Here is a 17432-nt window from a genome sequence, read left to right as displayed (position 1 = left end):
TTTCGGAATGCCACCCTTTGTCTTTTTTATGATATCCCGAGCTAACAGCAGCAGCAACAATGCACGTTTTTATTTTTTATGACCCAATATTGGTTCCATCAGTGTGGCGCTCAACAAGCCGCAACTATCGAGATAATCCAAACATGTATCAACAGAGCGTGGCGTAACTCAGAGAATGCCAAGACGGAGTTAGGGAGGGGAAGAGTGAGAAACCGTGTGTGTATGTGCGCGCGCGCATGGGGTGTGGCTTGAGATGTATGTCCGTCTGTGTACAAGGGCTGGTGAGAAGCCGCCTGAGAGAAGTTGGGGTGGGTGGGCAATGTATCTAGTACACCCATTCCTTAGCATTGAGCTACAAGTATTTCGTACTTTGGTCAACTCTGACGGGTAGGTACCATGACCGTGGTACGGGAAGGTACCTATCACCATGCCATATATCGGAGGGAGGCAGGCAGGCACGATAGGTAGGAAAAGGGAAGAACCTGACTGTTGGGCTCTTGGATTACCGACCTTCTTCGAACTCAGAGCCACAGAGGCGCAGACGTAAATGGTAAGTAGATGCAAGCAGCAGTATTGGCGACAGCAGCAGTCGAGATGGATCATGTTCCTAGTTCCAGTTCCCTCCTCCCGTCGTCCTGTCAGTTGTCCCCCAACGCTGCCGCGCTGCCGCAACCGAGAACGAACTGCCTTTGCGTGCGCCTGCGGGCAGCGGCCGGCCTCACCTTGTCCTGGTTGGTCACCTCAGGTAGGAGAAGAAAGGCATCCAATGTGATTGTAAGTAGGTAGGTACCTCGACTCGCGACGGCTTACCTAAGCTCGGCAGGCAGGCAGGCAGGTACGGATACCTCTGTCGTTCCTCACCTCAGGTGGTAGCGTGCGGCCGCCCCAGTGTGTGTGTGTGTGTGTGTGTGTCCGTACCTCCCGCACCCGCCGCCCGCCGCCTGTTGTGGCAGAAACCGCAAGCCCCAACTCGCCCTCATTCGCAGACGCCGTCACGCCTCTCTCACTCAACTTTCTGACCATTTGCCTTACTCTATCTTGCTGCACCCGCCCTCCACCCTTCCCTTTTCCTCCAGCTTCTGCCACACTTGGAATTCAGTTCTCTTTTCCCTCTTCTTCAACATCGCTACCGCCAGCCAGATTTCCACCCCGCCACTGGTTTTGCGCGCGTAACAAATTCAATTTCAAACGAATTACTCGCCATCGAGTCCGGCTTGCGTCAGCCATTATTCAATCCCGCCCAACTCGGTCCCGCCACATTCCACCGCGACTCGTCCGCTCGTCCCGTCAAATTCGGGGTCGTCCACGAACAAGAACCGCCACGTGTGGCTGAACGATTCGAAGCTCCCATGAATTGTCGCTGACCATCAACAACGTCGACAACGCGGTCGCATCGGAGCTTCCCTTTCCAATTCAACCCTCCAATTAATCGCTTCATGCTTGCGCCCTCTCATGGCCTCGGATAACGGTCCCATCGCGACCGAAGCCCCCCTCCTGGCAGCGACGACGCCGGTCGCATCAGACACTTTCGCGCTTGGGGGAGATCCTGCTCGTACCAAGTCGCTCAAGAGGGCGCGCGAGTCTACTCCTACTTCGCCCACGTCTGTTGTCGACCCTCCCGTCGAAGGCACCGTTCCTCCTGTCGCTCCCTCCATCGACTATCCCTCCCCTACGAAGTCTGCTCGTTTTGGCTTGGCATCGTCAAGACGCTCACCGACACCATTGACAGCCGCCGCGGCCCTCGAAGCTCTCGAAGAAGAACGCAAACGCGAACAGCGTCTCAACCCGCCCGCCTCAAGCGACAACCCAGGCCATTCAGTCCTTTCCGTACTAGCCGGTAGCGTTGCCGCCATGAGTCGACCCGACGAAGCACCGCAAGCTCCAACGGCTGCCATGGAGGTCACCACCAAGGCGCCCGAACCGGTGGTGTCAATCCCTCAAGTCAGCCATGCGCCCGCAGAACCTGCAGAGATCAGCCCTGAAAGCGCAGCAAGCGCAGCCAGTATCGCAGGCGCTTTAGTGACGGCCAGTCCAGGTCCAATGGAAGTTGATCCGAAAATGAGCGAGCAACCTCAACAGCCACAGCATCAGCCCCAGCCACCGCACCCGGCCCCGATTCACGATGAAAAGAATACGCCCGGATCACTTTCATATCCGGGTTCGCTCCAAGCCGCCGCCATGATGCCCGCACCACCGGCGCGCGGCATGAGCTTTCCCATGCCGTCGCCCGGTCACGATTCTCCGACTCAATCCGGCAAGAAGCACAAGTGCCCGTTTTGCGAGACGGAGTTCACGCGTCACCACAACCTCAAAAGCCATCTGCTCACGCACAGCCAGGAAAAGCCATACATATGTCAGGAATGTAACATGCGTTTCCGACGCCTCCACGATTTGAAGCGTCATAGCAAACTACACACGGGCGAGAAACCCCACATATGTCCCAAGTGTGATCGGAAGTTTGCCCGAGGCGACGCGCTTGCTCGGCATAGCAAGGGTGCGGGTGGTTGTGCGGGCCGTCGGTCTAGTATGGGCAGTTTCGACCAGACCGACGACTTGGACGGGCCGAGTATGCATGATGGCGATGATTCAATGGCTGGCATCGTGTACGCCAACGAAGAAGACTTGACGGAAGAAGAGAGGCGCCTAAGCCTGCCGAGCATCAAAGCGCAACACATTGCAGGTGGGCCGGGCAGCATCGATGGATACAACGCTCATTCGCGTTCATACCCACCAGCAGGTCCACGACCCGGAACCGGCGGGCTCTACCCGCCCAACGTTGACCGCGGTACAGCAAGTTCAACCACGTCTCCAAGCATGCCCAACAGCATTGCTGGTGCTCACACACCGAATACGAGCGTGTCTTCGGTGCCCGTAAGTGGTGCTTCTGTCTACTCGCAAAGTGGCATGACGGAGAGCCCAAAGCCTTTGAGCCCCGGGCACGATACAAACAACATTGCGAGACAACGTTCGCCAAGTCTGACGCAGCAGTTCCAGCAGCACCAATATGGCCGCAGACCTTCCGATAGGAATACTTCACCAAGTGAGTCGTGTTCCTTTTTGAGATTTCCGATCGACTTTGTGCTAATACTATCCTGTAGCTTTTGCTGCTCCTGCATCACAGGTCGGCGCTACTCCGACAGGGGCTGGCCACGCTCGTGGTTCCAGCGGAACGCAGCCCGGAAGTGGGGCCGAGAATGGCGGCAACATGTTCGCTACGGACCCGGGCGTCTGGGCGTACATCCAGAGCCTCGAAGACAAGGTCAAACAGCTGTCAGATAAGGTCACAGCTTTTGAGAAGGCAGAGAGCGCGAAGCAGGCTCAGATCGGACTGCTCACGAGCGAAGTCACGGGACTCAAGAAACAACTAGAGGCTCGCGGTGACGAAGCGACGGAGGTCAAAGTATAATGCAGCACACGCAGGTACAAACGACGGCATGTTCTCAGCCGTCGGCGCAACCTATCACCTATGTAACAACGATGAAATGTTTCTGGTGGGGAGTGGGCAAGAGGATACCTCATGCGGCGGTAGCAGGAGGACAAATTGGCGTTTTTCACTCATTGTCGGCGTCTTGATTTCTCATCTCTCGTTTATCACACCAATGTTTCTGCCTCTCTGACCCATCAGTTAGCAGGACGACCCGTTCGTCCCGGGGGAAGGCGTTTTATTTAGGGCACTGGTAGATGTGCACGGTGGACCTCGATATGAAAAAAAAGTTTTGAGTTGGTCCGTCGTTGGAGAACGGGGCCGAGTCTACGACATGTCCCAGGGGTTTTCCGCAACGGATTTTTTCCTTCTTCAGTCTGGCAGTTTTTTCTTCACCCGAGGATCCTGATATCGGCTTTCTCCCTCCCATGTATTATAGCGGTCGTTGCAGAAGTCTAGCCTCGAGGCTGTAGGTCTTCCTTTAGGAGACGAGAATATCGGAATTTCAATGCCCTTTAGACATACCCACCCGTCTCACGAAAGACTTTCCTCAAGCTTTGAATTCGAAAGCAAGTCTCGTGAGGTAGGCTCTGCGGGCGGGTCAACTTGGACTCTTCAAAGTTTACAAGAATGGAGAGCCAACCGGTCCAGTCAACTTGCGTTGATTGACTTCTTTGTTCACTGTGCTCAACTTTCGTTATCCGGGCCAAACAATCAATCAATCAATCGAACCTCGGTTCACCCTCAGACTGGAGCATTACCTGCTATGCTACAAGTTCGTTGCAACTTGCAAGGGCACACATGCAAGGGGTATTTGTACTCACGATGTCGTTTCAACATGACACCAAAAGTTAGGTATTCGGGCCAGCACGTAATAAACCCCTTTGGTTCGGATACCATGTAAGATGAAGTGGGAACTGTTGAGGTGCCATACCGTGATATCATCAAGCCAAGCCAAAGCCAAGTCGAAGCCCAGAAAGAGCCCTTTGCTTTGCTTGTGTATGTATCTAGAGCAGAGCCAAAAACACAATGCTTGGAGCGTCATGTCGCGAGAGGGAGGGAGGCGAGGTTTTGTTGCTCTTGGACCATCTTGACAATAGAGCGCCCAAAGCCTTCCCGCCAAGCATACCGTAGAGATGCTATCGGGAAAAAAGATACATACGAATACTCAAGGGATACATCAGCTGTGAAGGGGTAGGGAAGGGAGGGGGGAAAGAGACAACCGCTTCCCTTCCCCCCCTGGATCGTGATAACGGACAGAGAGTCTAACCCCTCTTCCTAAGCACTCTGGGAGAGTAGGTAAGAGGTTGCATACGAACAGACATGGGTTCTCGTCCACGGTAATCCCGTCGATACGGTACGCACTTGCGCTGGGCTCAACGGTTGCGCCATGGCGGCAGTCATTTCTGCACCATCAAAATCGATCACCGGCCGCCGCCGCCGCCGACCAAGGTGTCGCCGGTAGTCGTTGGAATGCTCGTCTCTCCAAAACACAAATTTGTCAACAATGGCCCAACTAGTGGTCACAATAGTGAGACAAGAAAGGTAGCCTGTTTGAGATGCATTAGTGACCGTCAACGCTATGTCCACGATGTGTCTGCAGAGTAACACGAGTCGTGTTGCAAGTCGAGCTCGTCAGGTTCTGAGTACATCTTGCGACGCGATGGGAAAGGGCGCGAGAGCTTGCATCAGGAAGAAACGAGACGAGAGCCATATGCGATAGATGGTGCCATGTCTCGACAGCTGCCGTCAGTCAGGAGGTGTAAGTTCAATCAGGAGATGAGTGGAATAATTCGAGTGCCGCAATCGTCATTCCTGTGCCTGATAATCAATCGTCCCCTGTTTCTGGCCAATGTCTCTGGTCAAAACAACGGCGGTCCCGTCCCGTGAGGCCCTAGAAGCCGCGAGGTGAGCGTGGGCCAGAGCGAAGAGCAGTACTTGACCACGGGTGTGGATATCCAAACTAACGTCGAGTCTGGAATGCATCGACGGATAGCGTGTTTTTGCAATTCATGTGCAAAGCGGTCGGATGAGTCTCGTGGACGAGTTGGCGTTGTTTTGATCAAAGTCGCGTCATTCTGCTGGTATGGAACGGACGCAAGCCAGGAATCTCTCGTCCTGGGAGTTGGCGTCATCCTGTATACCTTCGAGGTCGCGGGTGAGGGCCTCGCTGGTGTTCAAGATCACAAATTCCGAAATGCGAAGTTTGGTGGGTATTTTTTCAGTGACGCGAGACCAGTCACCAATTGGGTGACTTGCACTTGAGTTTGTCGTAACATTTCGGCGTGAAGTGGGGGACTATGAATCGAACAAGATTGTCGTCGATGCCGACCACTTGCGCAAGCCCCAGTTGCGAACAGCTCGCGGCACCCTCGAGCCGATGAGGGGGAGGGTCTTTCGTGCAGCAGCCAGCAGGGCTCGTGACACGACTCTCCTCGTAAAAATGGCAATTGGATTTTGGAGGGGCCTGGAGGGCCTTTCCCTGTGCCTCTCGTGAAGACCGATAACTCGTACAGGCCTGGACCCAGAAGGCTGTCGATGTTTCAACGTTTCAGGTGGGAAGGTAGTGGCTGCGCGGCCATTGCTTTTCGCTCTAGCGCAGATCGATCGTAACTTCCGAAATTGTGGTGTGGATTTGTGGACGTCATGACCGAAATGAGACGAAGGAAATGGCACGGCCCAATAGCCTACAGGTAGTTGTTCATAGCCTATACGAATAGGTGGTGTGACTGTTCATCAATCCCGTCAGGCTGAGGCCTTTGAAGGATCGTGATTGAACGAGCACGCGCTGTATCCGAACTCCGTAGACATCTGCGACCAAAGCTTGGCTGGATATTCATGTTTTCATTGTTCCTTCGTCTTGGCAACCGCCGTAGTCGCAGGTGATGGATATTTGGAGGTAAGTGTCGGGCCAAGTATCCGTACGAGTGTTCGTCGCTATTTTAGCGACCGGTGGATGATGGGCGATGTGCAACGCTATCGAAGCCATTGGCGTGGCTCGCGGTGAATTAGTCCCCCGTCGTTGATCTTTCGGCCTAAAGTGTTGTTATTGTTGAGAAAGTACGGGGTAGATACGACCCTCTTTAACAGGTACCTGGGGAGGAGATGAGCGGTAGCCGCCGCAGCGAGAAGCCCAAATCTCTCGAATCCCCTACCATTTGTTCTAGCGGAAGCCTGTGAGATACCTATTGGCATCTGGCACATTGGCCAATTCAACGCCGTCGTGGTTGTAAATAAGATTGGTTGCTAGAGAGATTTACTGAATCCTCACAAAGAAGCCCACGTAGCACCGGCGGTGGGGAGCTAACTGAGTGGGTGCATCGCGCATTTCAAGCGGAATTCTGCAGCGAAGCTTCGTGGACTCTAGTCTTTGGTACGAAGTACTCCGTAGACCGATGATGAGTTCTTCATGAGCCGTCTTGGACTGAAGGTTTTTTTTCCCTGCAGGATGGCTATGCATCAATCGGCCAAGGATTCTCCAGATTTCAGACGACATGGACATGTACGTGCGCCAAAGGGTTCATCGCGAATCTGTTTTCGACCCTTGACCAATGGCGCTTGCTGTATCCGTACTCCATGGTTCAAAGCGCTCTTCCTAAGGTACTCCTCGAGTCCGTATCCGCACCGAATACTGATTGACAATAGGGGTAACTGGGGTTGCAATAACCTCCGTCACCCACCAGTGGTCAGCCGTGATCCGTCTCTGCTCTGTACGGCGATTGTCAATGGTAACCGTGTAACGTCGCTTAGAGCCGAATCTCGTACGGAGTATGAGCGCTTGATGTCAATCGTAGTAGCGCACGCTGGCTGCGACATGGTGTCAAGGAGTCAAGGACAGCCGAAATCAACAATGGATGGTTAGAGACTTGGAGTCTGGAAAGAACCCAAGCTTTTGACGACCATGGTTCAAAGGGAACGAAAAAAGGCTAGCTGCTGTTGCTGGACCTTCACCCATTCCCACTTTAGCAAATTGAGATGTGAGGTGACGACGACGCCAGCTGAGGGCGACGACGACGATAGCAACGAATCGATCAAAACAAGGAGACCAATTGACAAGCCCGGCGAGTGGAAATAACGTCGTCGACATTTTCGGTAAAGGCGCTTGACAGACGGTTAATTGCCTCGCAGTATCGAAATTGAGCAAAGCTGCCAAAAACCAGCCTATGGTGAGTAGTAGCAGGGATTGGTTTACCTATGCATGGTTCTTTAATTATGCCAAGGCAATCTGATTCGACTGGGTGAGGGCCAGGGTCGTCGACAAAGACCAAGAGGGAAAATCAAGCCGTCAATTGACACGGCTGTGTTGTATCGAGGACAGGGTTCTGACCAGGATGGTATGCGTAGTGTGTTTGTAGGAATAAACCAGTCAACTGTCGTATGCAATGGCAGCGGTGATCGTCATTCGGCCGACCGGGCTTGTCGAGTTGGAGCTGGGGCGACGACGAATATTTCCGCAACGCTGCATCTCTGTCCGGGGATGATATGATCTATTCGTCCAATTGTACACAGAGGATGTACGGATACTCCGTATTAAGGTAGTAGAGGAAGAAAAAGGGGGGAAATGCGGACGAGGCGGTGGCTTGACACGCAACGGCTCTGGTTGGCGGTAATGGCTTGTTTCGCCAGTTGGTTTGTCTCACATTGGATCCCGTCGTATATGTGCGCTGCGGTTGTTTCTTACCTGCACCGTCAGTTATGTTTCTGATGTTGCTTTTTTTCCCCTGCCCAGAAGGACAGAGTGGACGCATGATCATTGATGAGACGAACTGATTATGCCTGAGGCGAGCAGAATAAACAAGATGCAAATAAAGAATTGTTCGGACGACAGCTGTGTGGAAGGCGAAGGCGAAGGCGACGCCGCGACGGGAGGGTCAGGTAGTGTGACCGGGACGTCCCTGAAAGTGCCTCGTGGGTGAGTGCCACAGCCCGATTGATTTTTTGTGCTTTTCCATGCAGTACCAGGATCCGATGAGGACAAGGACATAGATGACAAGTTACGACTGCATCCATGGATTATTGGCGTTATTTTGGACAAGTTGGTCCATTGATGATGAAAGTCGCAAATGAAAGCAATATGCTTCCCATGCACTTGGACCCGGATTTCCGATTACTGCGGCGCACTGCCAGCTGCGTTGTTGGCCAGAAAGGAACCCAAGGAGGAAGGGGGCCACGCCTGTTGGCTGCAGGATGCCTTCGACTTTCCTCGTACGACACAATGCAGACATCAAAAAAAAAAAAACAAAAAAAAAAAAAAAGAGGGGGATTCGCGCCTTCTGGGTCCGCCGTCCGCATGTCCATGTGCGGCGTGCCCCAGGCTTCACATGCAGCAACACCTTGTGGTTCCTCGCTGTCCTCCACTGAAGTTCCATGGTCGTGGCTGGGATGGAATCCCGCGGGCAAGTGCGAGAAGCAACGAATTCATCCTACCTAAGAAGGAGCAATCAGCCAAGCATCCAATGGAAGTAACAGTTGACCGCGAAGCGAGAGCGCAGGTCAGAGGTCCACCGTCCAGGTCCGGGTCCAGGTCAAGGGCCCGGTCTAGGTGCCTGTGTGCCTGGGCTCCTCCAAAATGTCAACGTAAAAATAAATGGATCCAACGAACCACTAATTCTAATTTCCCGCTAGTCCCGTCTAGGCAGATAACCCCCTTTCCTTCCCCTTCTGGGGAGACGCACCGCTTTACTGCGAGGTGCGGCAGGTGCCCTCGTAAGGTACGGTAGTACAGTGGTACACAGGTAAGCGTGTCTGTACCTGCAGTACCTGCAGCCCGCGGGCGGGATCGTCTCTGCTTGTTTCTGATAATAGCGCCTAGGGTGTGGTCGGTGTGGTCTTGGACAGACTTGGGGAGGGGGGGGCCGGGTGGCTTGTACGGATTGTACCTGTCGTACCTGCCGCGCCTGGTCTTCCTAATTTCCCAAGGGATCCACGACATGGCCTCTTTACCCTGTTTTCCTCCACTTCACCCTCTCCTTCTCCCTCTTCTCACTTTCTCCTGGTCATCGAGCTCTTCATTCTCGTTCACCGCGTTGATTCCCAACTAGAGAGTTCGCTCTCACTTACACTCTTTTGAATCCGAATCAACCAACACTCGTTATCCTATAATCACCTAGTACGATTTTCCGTTTCGATCACCATCAACACCGGCAAGACACGCCATACATCGAAACAGTTCTCGACTCTGATTTCAATACTCGCGGGAAAAGGGTGAGTTGGTTGTGACGGGTGAAACGCATCCCAATTGGGAGGGTACACGAAAGCAATTTCGTCAGAACGCAGCATCGCAAGAGGAAGCAACAGACTTGCGCGCGACATTGAAGGCGATGGACAAATTACAACTGCATCGCTGATGTTGTTGTTGTTGCAATGTTCAAGCTCATTCATTGTCTGCCGTTGCGGCGGCTCTCCAACCCCCTATGAAGCGCCTTTCGTGTACTCTTCAACACAATTGAGGTTCAAGATGCGCTAACACATGCTCAAGAATATCAACATCAATCGACAATATGAGGTCCATCATTAACCTCGCCATTGCGGCATCCCTCGCCGCCGGTGTCGTTGCTCAACCCCACAACCACCGTCACCGCCACGTCAAGAAGGACACCGCTCTCGACCAGCGCGACGTTGTCGTCGTGTATGAGTCTGGCCCGACCGTGGTCGCCTACGAATTGGGAGGAAAGCCTATTAGTGAGGAGGAAGCCAAGCAGGGTATCGCCGATGGCCTCTTTGTTGTTGTCGGCGAGACTGTGCCCTCTTCAACCCCTTTGCCGTCTGCCTCGACCTCCACGGCCCCCACGCCTTCCGTCTCTAAGGACGCCCAGTTCTTCGAGGCCAAGGTTAACAAGCCTTCCACGTCGTCGACCCCGACCCCGACTCCCACCCCGACTCCTACGCCCACTCCCACCCCGACCCCGACGCCTTCTTCCACCTCTACCAAGGCACCCGCTTCCACCTCCAAGTCCTCGAGCGGAGGCTCCAGCAGCTCCGGAGGCAAGGGCCTGACCGCCGAGTTCCCCAGCGGCACCATTCCTTGCTCCAAGTTCCCCTCTGACTACGGCGCCGTGGCTGTCGATTACCTCGGCACCAACGGCTGGACTGGTATCCAGAGGACCCCCAACTACAGCGTCGGCGACGCCGCCATCTCCTTCATTGAGACTGCCGTTGCCTCTGATGGTGGCTGCTCCAAGAACTCCTTCTGCTCCTACTCTTGCCCCGTCGGCTACCAGAAGACCCAATGGCCCACCGCTCAAGGCTCGACCAAGCAGTCCATCGGTGGACTTTACTGCAATGCTGATGGATACCTCGAGCTCTCCCGCCCTACCAAGAAGACCCTCTGCGAACAGGGTGCCGGCGGCGTCTTTGTCCAGAACGACCTCGATGACATCTCCTGCGTCTGCCGTACCGACTACCCTGGTACCGAATCCATGGTCATCGCCACTGTTCCTCAACCCGGCCAGCAGTTGGCCCTCACCAACCCTGCTTCTGCCGACTACTATGTCTGGAACGACAGCCCTACCACCGCCCAGTACTACGTCAACAAGCTCGGTTACGCCGTCGACGATGCCTGCGTCTGGAAGAGCTCCAAGGATCCTCTTGGCGCTGGCAACTGGGCTCCCGTCAACATTGGTGTTGGCAAGAGCTCCGACGGTAACACCTACATCTCCATCTTCAACAACGCACCAACATCGACCGCCAAGCTTGATTTCAACATTGAAATCACCGGTGCCAACAGCAAGTGTGCGCTTATTGACGGCTCCTACACCGGAGGTGGCACTGGCTGTACTGTATGTTTAACCACTCTGACACATGCAAATCGTTCATTGACTAATGCGCTATTACTAGACGGCCATATCTGGCGACGCCAAGGCCATCATCAGATTCTACAAGTGAAGAGTTCATGACCAGGAATTATCTGGCGTGGATGGTTTTGCTTTTGTTTCTCGTGAATACCTCTAGAATATCGACGGATCGGCACGACACGTCCGCTTACGATCTTTGATGGCCTTTTTCTAATTTGTGTGCATAATATTCATGCTGTGGAGACGTTTGGAGAGGAAAAGTTGGAGCGATGGATGGAAGACGAGGTCAACAGCCCGAGGGCGCAACTGGAACTATCCCGGAATCCCGACGAGCCGAGACAGACATCTCCTTTCTATGTGCGACTTCGGCCCATGTCAATTCGAGCCACGTTCTGCGACGATGCCTTACGATTACCTTTATGAGGCGTTTTCTTTCGCATGTGGGTGCCGACGTTTTGCCGCAAAACAAAGTACAACAGGAAACAATTAGTAGGGGGTTAGAGATGATGGATACTCGACTCGGGTAGTTTGCATAAGAATGGACGGGAGATTTGGGGAAGGGCAGAGTTTGAACGGCAGCCCTCGCCGGCACATTGTCACCATGACGCATCGTTTCTTTTGTCTATCGCTGTTTGCCCTGCTACCGTGCTTGTATTGTTTTCGCGGGTGGTCTCATGACGAGCGTAGCCCGCGGGCGTTGGGGGTACCCTTATAGCCGCTTCGTGTATTGCCGACGCAACGTTAGTTTTTAATTTTACTGCTCACGACTACCCTACCTCGCCCTTGTCAACGTTCAGCATCCGTAAGAGACAGACGGGAGTCATTGGGATAGACCCCATGGCGAAGTTGGGTCTCGGGGCCCAGGGGTGGACGTCGGTCAAGCAAACCTTATATCGACCGGTACCCTCGCACCCGACGCCGTTCGGACCGGAGGCCGTTAGATGGTGTGCCCTCCCCGCTTGCGGTTAGATGGCAATCGGGGGTATCTGGGCCGCCAAAGTGGTTGAAGCAGACCGTCAGACGGGGGGGTGTTTGAAGTTTCTACCAAGTCACGGCGTGCATCATGGTCCCGACATGAAGCACATGGACGACGGTATCGTAGGACATTTGATCAACGCTTGCACGGTTGATGCAATCCACTGCGAGTTGCGAATTTCTATTCAATTGCTTTAGCCGGTCTTACCGCTGGCCTTTTCGCGCCGTTACTTACTGGATTCGATTGGGTTAGAGGAGGATGAGGAGATGGTGTCGACAGAGGTGGCTAAATCGTCTTATTATGTAAATTGGCGCTGATCCGGATTTCTCGACGGATTCCGTTCTCCATTCACTTGCAAAAGTCATTATGTTCTTTCCAATATTGTCGGGGGGGCGCATGCTCGTAGGTAAATATGTACCTAAGGTAGGTGCTCAGGATGAAATAGGTAATGCATCAAGGTCCCAGAGGGGTTCCTTCCGTTTTCATCTACGGAGTTTTTGAGCCTTTCTGCTCTCTTTCCCAACGGCATGCATGCACTGGCTGAAATTGTTTCTCAGTGAGTCTTATAAGCGGCAATCGCAATCAGCTTAAGCTTTAGGTGACAGTTCGCATAAGAGATTGCCCATCAAAAGCAGCGAAGGATCTATTCGTGCAATGTACTCCGTAAAGTGCCGAGTTATCCATCCCAATCGTGAACCCCATTCCGTGCAAAAGCTCGCGCCCATTCTCCGAGCGGCCGGGCCCATGCGGTTCGGTTCACGGCGGCAGAGCGGGGACGGTATGTGGTGCCCACCGGAGAAAGAGGGCCACATGACGGTTCAATTCCTTCATCCAATTTCCATTTTGTCCTCCATGCATGCGGTCGTCTCGGTGGGAACAACAGCGGCTGAGCAAACTTACATACCGAGGTAGGGAGGCAAACGGACCTTTTCTACGACGTTATTCCTTTACATATTGTCTACTCTGCCCCGCTCTCCCTGCCTTGCCGTGCCTGCCCATGATGTCTTGCTCCAAATAGCATTGGCTCTTTCCTTGTGAACCAAGTCCGATTGCATCCCAACCATCCGCGTGTCCTGCCCGTGTCCCTTTTAATATGCAACTTCGAACCCCCGCCCAATCGGCGCTTCCCCGCATCGCCACCTGATCACTTGTCTGTTGGAGATTTTCTCTACTTTAACCTCGACACCTTCCTACAGTTCTCTCAAGCATGATTTAGATTTCAAATATTCTTACCTTGTCCATATCTTTGCCCATTATTTCGTCTTTCTGGCTATCACCTGCACTGTTTTAGTTCACGGAGACTGGTTGCGAGATTGCTGCCGTGCCTTCCACAGCTCTGGGTTGTCGTCAATCCATCATTGTATGGTGTGCCCCGCGATTCCGGCTGAATGGGGGGAAACAGCAAAGACTTCACCACACTACGTCAGAAAATTTCTGCAGGACTTGCAGCAAAGCCCGGCTTCTCGATTGACAGATAAAGAGCCTTATCTCGACTGAAAAGTCTGGAAAAACTCGGCTCTGCAGTGTATCTCGTTCTATCCTACCTTGCCTTACCCCATTCGATCGAGTCTCGCCAACCTCTCTGCCTATCGACGGATTGTCATTGGCGAACCAGAGCTTGCTGGGCTAGCTATCTCGAGCTCGGCTCCACCTCTTAACATCAGCTCCGACTTCCTTCTCGAACCTATTTCTTGGCGGCTGTTTTCTTTAGCAGTTGCCGTTGAACATTTTTTATTAACCACTGCTTTCGTTCTCTTCCTACTCACTGACAACTCACCCACGAAGAAACATCGACTAATTGATCATTCACCATGTCGTTGAGTCGTGTAGCCTCGGTGGAAACTTTCCAATTCCTTCCCCAAGCACATGGATCGAGACGAGGTAGCGATGCCTCAAGTGTAAGGGCGGGACGGCTCACCTTCAACCCTCTTCCTGATGAATGGGACCCTGCGGCGAGCAAGCCTGATACCGTACTTGCAGTTGGTGCTTTTGAGGTTCCGCAATGGAAAAGAATTCGTACGTCGCTCGTCTCACTAGCAAGCCTGTCACCTGCCGTCAAATAAGTGGCCGACGCTGTGATACCGTCTATCACACGGAACAGTTACTGACCAGTTCCTGTAGTTCAAGTCACCATCGCCGTAATATACTGCCTCTTTGCAGCGGGTATCGCCTTTGGTTTTGCGGCATTGAAGCCGGTGCTGAAACGAGAGGGCGCCTACAGCGATGTCTGTTCTACCGACGAGTCCAACTCAACCCCCGACGATACATGTGTTGAGATTCATCTCAATCTCATGTTCACCGTGGCAGCAGTTGGTACCAACATCGCTGCTTTGCCCGTTGGCGCCCTGCTTGACCACGCCGGCCCGCGTGTCTGTGGACTCGTGGGCAGCGTCTTCTTAATCATCGGATCAATCCTGATGGCTTATGCCAAGACACTCCCTTTCGACGGTTTTCTCATTGGATACCTGTGCCTTGCCCTGGGCGGTCCATTCACCTACATTTCGTCCTTTCAACTATCCAATGCGTTCCCAAAGCACTCGGGCTTCATTCTCGCCCTCATGACTGGCGCCTTCGACGCCTCTAGCGCCTTATTCCTGGTCTACCGCATAATCTTCCAAGCATCGGAAGGCACCTTTGGCCACGAGAAGTTTTTCAAAGTGTACCTGATCGTTCCGGTCTTTATCATCATTGTCCAATTCGCCTTGATGCCCAAGCAGTCGTACAAGACGGTGGGAGAACTGGTTGAGCTGCAAGAGGAGACCGTAGCCGCGAACGACGTCGACCCGGATCCGTACGACGACCAGGTCGACGAGAATACGGCGCTTCTGCGTGAGGAGCGACGGCACCGCGAGTCCGTCGTTGCTGACGTAGAGCAGTTGCTGGGCACCCAAAAAGCGGACAAGCAGATTCGCCAAGAGAACAAGAACGAGATGTCGGGCGTCTGGGGCGTGATGCATAACCGCTCAGCCCTGCGCCAGATCGCCTCGCCGTGGTTCATTCTCATCTGCCTCTTCACCGTCATCCAGATGCTCCGCATCAACTACTTCGTCGCCACCATCCGGGCGCAATATGAGGTCATCTTTGGCGACGTGGGCAAGGCCGTCGAGATCAACAACTTTTTCGACGTCGCCCTTCCCGTGGGGGGCATCCTCTCCATCCCCTTCATCGGTGTTCTCCTCGACCACACCAGCACCGTGACCGTCCTGACGGCGCTCGTCACCATCGCCACCACTATCGGCGTGCTGGGCGTCGTCGACAACATGGCCGCCGCCTATATCCAGGTCTGCCTCTTTGTGCTCTACCGGCCCTTTTACTACACCGCCGTGTCCGACTACAGCGCCAAGGTGTTTGGCTTTGAGACGTTTGGCACCGTGTACGGCACCATCATCTGCCTGTCGGGGCTGTTCAACTTTTTGCAGTCTGGGCTGGATGTACTGTTCCACCAGACCTTCGGCGGCGATCCCGTGCCCGTCAACGTAATTTTACTCTCGGCCGGCTTCGCCGTCGGTGTTGCGCTGGTCGGGTACGTGGCGCTGAAAGCGAGGGGGTTGAAGCGTAAGATGCTGGAGCAAGAGGCCGAGGCTTCCGTTCAATTTCACAACTAAGGATCTTTAAGGGAGAGGCTCTCCTTGGAAGTTCACCACGGCTCTCTCATATGCCCTATCGCGTTGGTTATTTGCTCTTCTGTGTTATGGCCTGCGCGGAGTTGCGGAATATTTTCGTCCTTTGGACTGTATTGAGAAATTGTTATCAGCATGTGCATGTTCTACTGGATATAAGTTTTAAGTACAATAACCGAAATCATGTCCATATTCATCGTCCACAGCAGTCCACCCCATACTTAGTGAACATCTCGCAACATACATTCTGCTCATTCACTCACTCACTCTCTCACTCACTCATCATCAGGCCCCTCATCAACAGTCGGCGTCTCAAACCTACCCCCCGTAAGCCCCAACCCGCAAAACTGGCCCCAGCCATCAACCTGCTCGCTCGCGTGCTTCAACACCTCGCTGAACCCCTCGTTGCCATTCTTATTCACGCAAAAGTAGTTGTAGTCAACCTGGCTAATCGACTCATCGTCCCGCACGCTCGTCGGGTACTCGATCTGGAACACGGGCTTGCCGGCCGCAATATACGGCTGGAAATCCGCGCAAAACGGCTCCACCTCGTCCGACGTCCTCGTGCCCAGACACGTCTCCAATACGGCGAAATCCGCGACCGAGGCGAGCTGCGGCGCAATGGTGGGCGCGTTCTTCTGGCCCAGGAGGAGTTTCCGCCCCGCGCCGGCGGTGGTGTCGAGGGTGTGCGCGTGGGCCGCCAGGGTGGAGATGTAGGTTGCGTAATCCGAGGGCTGGAGGTTGAAGCCCGTCGGGTCGTCGCCGTCTTCGGCCCAGGCGTCAATGTTGTCCGGGTCGACGGCGTCGCAGCCGATGGAGGCGGCGCGCTCGAGGCGGGCTTTCATGAGGGTTACGACGCGGGCGTCTTTGATGTTGAGGTAGCGCTCGTCTGTGTAGGGCGGGTTCAGGGGGGAGCCGATGACGGCGGAGGGGAAGGCGTCTAGGTCTTCGTCCCAGTCTTGGAGGGCGCCGCCGTTGAAGTAGCACATGACAATTTTTCCCGCTGACTTTTTGGGGGGGAGGGGTTCGAAGTTAGTATTTTCTTTTGCCTTTTTTCCCGAGGATACCCTCGTACTGTTGTATAGATAGGTAGGGTAGGGCAGGCTCGTGTTATCTCACCTTGAGAGTGGGAATGATGTTAGGATAGTCAATTGCGTGCTGCAGGTCGATATCCCAGACGTCGGCGTTGGCGGGGATGATATCGGCCGTGGTCTCGGCCAAGATGGGGTGGTGGAGGACGATTTGGAAGCTGGCGCCGGGCTTCCACTTGCTGTAGTCCACGGCGCGGGGGGTGAGCGGCGCCGCGAGGCCGAGGATACCGGCCGGGGCTACGGCCAGGAGGGCGAGCTTTCGTGACGAGACCATTTTAGACTTGTATTGTCCGACGAGGGAGAGAATTGATGGTCGAGGTGTGGGAATGTGTTGTACGAGTTCCTATGGGTAGCACGCTCTCTTACACACACACGCGCTCTCTCTCTATCTTCTGAAGAAAGGAAGTGAAGAGGTCATTATATATATACATTTCGATCTGACTTGTAAGAGGATCCGGGGGTCTTAGTGCGAAGCGGGAGAAAATCGATATTAAGTGGCTCCCCTCCCTCCAGGCAGCTAGTTGAAAG

General features: G+C 54.0%; 6 protein-coding genes across 6 annotated transcripts; 3 read left to right on the top strand and 3 right to left on the bottom strand.

Annotated features, from left to right (window-relative positions):
• Positions 1 to 21: 21 nt before the first annotated feature.
• BDP55DRAFT_392361 (uncharacterized protein) lies at positions 22 to 707 on the bottom strand. The gene has a single exon (XM_060567226.1). It carries the CDS (start codon positions 601 to 603, stop codon positions 190 to 192), a length of 414 nt encoding a protein of 137 aa, XP_060423394.1. The 5' UTR covers positions 604 to 707; the 3' UTR covers positions 22 to 189.
• A 745-nt stretch (positions 708 to 1452) lies between these two features.
• Positions 1453 to 3406, top strand: BDP55DRAFT_564846 (uncharacterized protein; the record flags this gene model as incomplete). The annotated part of the gene is made up of 2 exons (XM_060570370.1): positions 1453 to 3040; positions 3099 to 3406. 2 exons carry the CDS (start codon positions 1453 to 1455, stop codon positions 3404 to 3406), a joined length of 1896 nt encoding a protein of 631 aa, XP_060423393.1.
• A 6152-nt stretch (positions 3407 to 9558) lies between these two features.
• BDP55DRAFT_392280 (beta-glucosidase) lies at positions 9559 to 11406 on the top strand. Its single transcript, XM_060567223.1, has 3 exons — positions 9559 to 9628; positions 9903 to 11202; positions 11261 to 11406. The coding sequence occupies exons 2-3, from the start codon at positions 9925 to 9927 to the stop codon at positions 11306 to 11308; spliced, it is 1326 nt and encodes a 441-aa protein (XP_060423392.1). The 5' UTR covers positions 9559 to 9628; positions 9903 to 9924; the 3' UTR covers positions 11309 to 11406.
• On the bottom strand, positions 11407 to 12007 carry BDP55DRAFT_392281 (uncharacterized protein). Its single transcript, XM_060567224.1, has one exon. The coding sequence runs from the start codon at positions 11825 to 11827 to the stop codon at positions 11504 to 11506; it is 324 nt and encodes a 107-aa protein (XP_060423391.1). The 5' UTR covers positions 11828 to 12007; the 3' UTR covers positions 11407 to 11503.
• Positions 12008 to 13505: 1498 nt separating this feature from the next.
• Positions 13506 to 15943, top strand: BDP55DRAFT_392320 (major facilitator superfamily transporter). Its single transcript, XM_060567225.1, has 2 exons — positions 13506 to 14209; positions 14315 to 15943. Exons 1-2 carry the CDS (start codon positions 14005 to 14007, stop codon positions 15796 to 15798), a joined length of 1689 nt encoding a protein of 562 aa, XP_060423390.1. The 5' UTR covers positions 13506 to 14004; the 3' UTR covers positions 15799 to 15943.
• Positions 15944 to 16088: 145 nt separating this feature from the next.
• On the bottom strand, positions 16089 to 17178 carry BDP55DRAFT_637724 (endo alpha-1,4 polygalactosaminidase precursor; the record flags this gene model as incomplete). Its single annotated transcript, XM_060573018.1, has 2 exons — positions 16089 to 16820; positions 16933 to 17178. The coding sequence occupies 2 exons, from the start codon at positions 17176 to 17178 to the stop codon at positions 16089 to 16091; spliced, it is 978 nt and encodes a 325-aa protein (XP_060423389.1).
• Between the last annotated feature and the right edge of the window lie 254 nt (positions 17179 to 17432).

This window comes from Colletotrichum godetiae (assembly GCF_030913485.1).
Source record: "Colletotrichum godetiae strain CBS 193.32 chromosome Unknown BDP55scaffold_71, whole genome shotgun sequence".
Taxonomy (NCBI): domain Eukaryota; kingdom Fungi; phylum Ascomycota; class Sordariomycetes; order Glomerellales; family Glomerellaceae; genus Colletotrichum; species Colletotrichum godetiae.
This window is presented reverse-complemented; position numbering and strand designations above follow the sequence as displayed.